This window comes from Carettochelys insculpta, chromosome 10 (assembly GCF_033958435.1).
Source record: "Carettochelys insculpta isolate YL-2023 chromosome 10, ASM3395843v1, whole genome shotgun sequence".
Classification (NCBI taxonomy): domain Eukaryota; kingdom Metazoa; phylum Chordata; order Testudines; family Carettochelyidae; genus Carettochelys; species Carettochelys insculpta.
In genome coordinates this window covers 24,680,135-24,685,508 of record NC_134146.1, presented here as the reverse complement: position 1 = coordinate 24,685,508, position 5,374 = coordinate 24,680,135, and the positions used below count along the sequence as shown (strand labels likewise).

The following is a 5,374-nucleotide window of genomic DNA, read 5'->3' as shown; positions in this document are numbered from 1 at the left end:
GACAGATATAGTTTATATCTTTTTAATATCACTTTACATAAACAAATGTAACAGTTTGACACGTAGATCCAGGCTTTCACTATACGAATTTCTTGACAGGACATTGTAACAACATTTTACTGCACTACTTAGACTGGACTTTGGGACGAAAGGTTTGCACTTTGTACAAAAAAAGCACATTAATACCAATAATATTCTGTTAGATCGACGTTTAGACTGTAATCATACAAAGTAATTCACATTTTGGTACACATTTACTAGAACATTCTTGCCATTCAGTACAAATAATTGAATTTCTACCTCTTCCCTCTCCCCCCCCACCTCCCGCCTCCGTCTCCCCCACCCTCGCCCCCCTCCCCTCACATATATGCAAAGACCACATTTCCACAGAGCCCCTTATTCAACTTGCGATATGACTATTTACAAAATCAAACAGTACATTTTTAGCTAATAATTCTGTATTTACATTAAAAAAAACCGCTGCCCAAGGAGACATGCAGTTGGAGACCTCTAATCAGTGGTTCCAGCAGAGCCTTACACGGTCGGCCTGGTAGCCTGGTCCGCTCATGCATCCTACCAACCTCAGAACAAGCCAGAACAAACCAAAGCAAAAGAGAACAGAAAATGATGCTTCGTGTTACTCGCTCCTGGGTCTACCGGCAGCTTTGTGGGTGTGGGTGTGTGTTTGTGTGGGTGTGTACTGATTCTGCCTTGGAAGTGTTCATTAATTTTGGAGTCTTTTAAATAGGCTTTGTTTCTGTGTTTGTGGTTTTGTTTTAAACGTACCATTCGTTAAAATTTGATGTAAGCGTGCTGTGGCTGGACGTGTGATGGACTGCTGAGGAGGAGGGGGATAAGGAGCTTGTGGTCTGGTTTTCTGTAGATGGAGACACGATCGTTGGGGGCGTTGAGGATTCATAGCCTGAGCTGGCGGCGGGAGAAGGCTGGGACCCCTGGGTGGATGACTCATGGACCTGCAAAATAAATAAGCACGTAAATAGATAACACAAAGGGACGGGTTCAATCGTTTTTAAGTGTAACAATATGGAAGCCTAAAACCCATCCCCCATTCTACCCCCCCACCCCCACCCCCACCCCAGCACACTAAACCTCTGCTCCGAAACCCCAAGTTAGCCTTGAAACGCTGGGAATCGGAAAGCCAAGTCCGGAGGGAAACCTCGCGCCGCTAAAACTGCAGGTCGCTGGGCTCCCACGAACAGCCGCTTTCCAGATCTCCGCCGCTCCCTCCGCTCGCCAGGCACCCGCGGCCCTGGGACACAAAAGGCAACGGGTCCGCTAGATCCGGAGTGAAAAGAAACCCGGAGCCGCCCTGCCTGCGTTCCTTCCCCGGGCCCGGGGCTGCAGAGCGCCTGCCCGGGCCACCCCATTGTAAGACGCTTACAACGTAAATAACCGAGATCAGGCACAGTCCAGCACCGCCCGCCTGCCCTGGAGCAAAACCAACAGGGGTTGTTAAACCTCTCTCCGGTAAACCCCCCGCGGCCAGGCTGCCCCGCTCTTTTCCCATGGCCTGCCCGGAGGTCCTCGGGCAACGCGCTCCTTTGCACCCGGACAGACGCACAGACACGCCGCACGTTTCACCCTCTGAAGTCCCCCGGCCTCTCTGTGCAAGGGTAGAGCGGCCCTGAAACGTCAGGAGTAAGGGCGCGGGAAGACCACAGAACACAACGCAAGGTCCATTTACCTTCATGTGTTTGCGGAGGGAGCTCGGGTGTGTGTAGGACTTGTCGCACATTTTGCAGAGATAGGGTTTGTCAGACGTGTGCACATGCATATGCTTTTTGCGGTCGCTGCTATTGGCAAAGCGCCTGTCACAGCCCTCGAATTCACACTTAAATGGCTTTTCACCTAGTGCAGAAAAAACGACCCGATTAGAGACCCCGCGCTTTCCACCATCAGTCAGGATTATTTTTAGGACTCAATTACCGGCCCGCTGGGGCTGGAGAAATGTAATTCCTGGGAACTTTGCAACTTGAAAACGCCGAATCCCAGAGCTCTGTTTCCTTTCAGTTTTGCAGAAGCTTTCCGCCCGCGTGCACGGCAGACTCCCAAGAAGTTTGCCTGGCAAACTATTTGGATTCTTTCTAGGGGAGTTTCGTTTTCCCTTCCCAGCTCCGGGCAGATCTCGCTCTTTACAAGGCGACCTGCAAGCCTGGGTGGCTAGTTTATGCATTTCAGGCTCTTTCTCGGGATATTTTGCCTACCCACCCCACACCCAGCCATACGTTGGATAAAATGCTACCAACGTTGCCTGGAAAAAAATCTTAAGAAATCCCACTTCCTATTATTTGAAAAAAGCGTATCAGTAGAAGCAGGAGGAGATGCATATTTATTAATTTATACATATTGGGATCGCGGCCGTTCTGAATGACCCCAGCTGATTTTTTTTAATACTACAATAATAGATTAACATTTTAGGTTCAGATTACTTAAAATTACTCAGTGTAATTCAATATTTACAGATACATGCATTACAAAGGGGAAGAGGAATTGGCTGACTGTGTGTTCAGCACAATTTCGCATTGCAAGACCGTCAAAACTGCCGACGACCAATTAATTAAAACCTATAAATTTAACAAGTCAGGTTGCTGCGATTTTTTCCCGCTGCTGTATTTCTGCAGCAAATTAGCTGGCTCGCTCTTTTTAATAAAGGTTGGGGGGGGATAATTTTGCTCGTGAGCTGATTTTGAAATTAATCTCTCCCGCCGCCTCTTTTAAAAAGTCCTCTGGTATATTGTGCATGCAGTTTTTGCAGAAAGCAAGTCACCACATCCCATGTTTCCCCCTGCCCCCCCCACCCACCCCCAGCAGTTATTTTTCTGTCTTCTCGGCAGCACTCGGTTGGGAAAGCTCGGCTCTTTTATTTGCAGAAAGAAAGCCAAAGAGAAGGGTACTGTACCTGTGTGAGTTCTTTTGTGTATTTTGAGGTTTTCTGATCTAGCAAAGACTTTCCCGCAGCCGGGGAACGGGCAGGGGAAGGGTTTTTCACCTGTGTGGACTCTGATGTGATTTACAAGTTTGTATTTGGCCTTGAAGGGTTTCCCCTCTCTCGGACACTCTTCCCAGAAACATATGTGATTGGACTGCTCGGGTCCTCCAACGTGCTCCACCGTGACATGAGTCACCAGTTCGTGCATGGTGCTGAAAGTTTTGTTGCAGGACTTTTTGGGGTTTGACAACTGCTCGGGCTCAATCCACTTACAGATGAGTTCCTGCTTGATGGGCTGCCTCATGTAGCGAAAGAAGGCCCCTGCCCCGTGGTGGGCTGCCATGTTCATGTTCATGTGGCCGTAGCCGTGCAGCTGGGTGGACGCGTAGTGCTCGGACCGGGGGCTGGTGACCTGGCCGTACTGATCCGGCCTCCCGTACATGTCTCCGGAGAAGCCCAGGCGCATCTGCCCGTTCACCACGTTGGGGGAAGCGTGGCTCGCCGCTTGCTCGTGAAGCCCCGGGAAAAGGAGGTGGCCCGCGGCATCGGTGTGTCCGTGGGGGCCGGCGAAGCCGCCGGCGGCCGAAGCGAAGAGGCTGTGCTGGGCGCTGGCCGCCGCCGCCTCGCCGAAGCCCCGGTTGCGGAACAGAAAGTCCCGGGTGGAGTTGAAGGCTGCGCTGGAGTAGGAGCTGACATGGCCCGGGTGGTGGTGGTGCCCCAGCGCCGCCGCCGCGTAGCCGGGAGCCTGCGAGGTGAAGGCGGTCTGGCCGGCCGAGGCCAGCTCGTGCGTGCTGGGGTTGATTTTAAAGGCGCCCATGCCGTCGGCGAAGGGGTTGATCCCCAGCCCCACTTCCCGCTCCGTGACATCGCCGGCGGAGTGGTGGCGAGAGGAGCCGAAGGTAGTGACTCCTATGGCGGGATACTGCGGGCCGGCATCCAGCAGCATCTTCCCACTCTCGGCGCGGCCACCCGGGCGGGCAGAGCAACCAGCCAAGCAGCGCGGAGCAGCGGCGGCGGCGGGACCAGCCTCTCCGGCAAGTGAGCGGCAATCACCCGCGGAGCAGCCGCCTCCAGCAGGTCCCCGTCGGCATGGGCGCCCCGAGGAGGGACCCAGAAGCGGGGCGAGCGCGCAGGTGCCCGGGACTGCAGCAAAGGCGGGGAATGCGGCCCGGGCCGAGGCGCCCCCAGCCCCCTGCTCTGGCGGAGGGAGACTGGTCGGGGCGGCTGGAGGCGGGGAGGGAGGCCGGGGGGGTGGGAAAAAGCGACCGGGGGCGAGGAACGGGGAGAGACCGGCCAACGCCCCGCACAACGCGCGCGGAAAAAAGCAAAAAGCGAAAAACAAAGAAAAAACCAACAACAAGTCGGCTCCGGTCAGTTCTTTTCAGCGCTGGGAAGGCGGCGAAGTGGCCGGGGCTTTTTCTCTCCTGGCCGCGCGGCGCCCGCTCTCTCCTTCGCCCGCTCTCCCTCGCTCGCTGCTGCGGCTGCTGCTGGGCTCTTTTTTTTTTTTAACCCCCTTTTTTTTTCCGCTTTTGCAAAAAAAAAAAAAAAAAAAAAGGCGCAAATCAGGCACAATATTGTCTTTTGCGGTTTATCTTCCTGGGGAGAAACTTTCACCTCCTCAGCCGGGCGGTGAACGCGAGACTGATAGCGGCAATCATTCCTGCAGATAAATGAATTGAAAAGACGACACCGTCCCCCCCCCCCCAACCTTGATGAATGGGAGAAGGGGAGGAGCGACGTCAAGGCGGACGTGGGAGATCATTGGTGCCCCGCGACTCCCCCCTCGCCGTGCAACTCCCCCCTTCTTCTCCAACTAAGGGCGCGCAAAGCCTCAGCTCTGCCCTGATTGGCTCGGGCGGCTCATCAATCCCAGGCACTGTGAAGCGCTGTGACATCCCTTTTGACAAACAGGGTTTCCAGGAGTAGCAACTTTTTTTGTTGTTTTTTGTTTGTTTTGTTTTTTTTTTATCAAGCCCAGGATTTTTTTGCACGCAAATATTCCAAACGTATCTTTGTTGGGGGAGGGGGGTTAAAATAACCCCAGCCTCGGTTATTCCTCTTCTCGTTGTTGTTTCTCCCCCCCCCCATCCTAATCATGATCACAATGATTTCCTGATTTTTTTTAACAACGCTGAACAACTTTTTCGGGGTTGAGAAGGGAAGCCCCTTTTGTGACTTGCTTCTTTTGAAGTTGGGTTTTCTCCTTGTTTGTAATGGAAGCTCTCCAGACTATCTGCTGATTGCTTTCGATTTTGATTTTAAACGGCAGGCGTGATTTCGCTGTGTAACTGAGTCTATCAGTCCGTCAGTTTTCGCAAATAACTCTTGTTTTCTGCACCCATCAAAACGCAGGTGGGTGAGAACTCTTAACTTTCTACTTTTTATTGTTGTCTCCCCCTCCCTTATTTGGTTTTCTTTCCTTTT

General features: G+C 52.8%; 1 protein-coding gene across 1 annotated transcript; it reads right to left on the bottom strand.

The window, feature by feature from the left end:
- Nucleotides 1-599: 599 nt before the first annotated feature.
- On the bottom strand, nt 600-3,896 carry ZIC1 (Zic family member 1). The gene is made up of 3 exons (XM_075004169.1): nt 2,921-3,896; nt 1,706-1,869; nt 600-974 (listed from the first exon to the last, which is right to left on the bottom strand). Exons 1-3 carry the CDS (start codon nt 3,894-3,896, stop codon nt 777-779), a joined length of 1,338 nt encoding a protein of 445 aa, XP_074860270.1. The 3' UTR covers nt 600-776.
- Nucleotides 3,897-5,374: the final 1,478 nt, after the last annotated feature.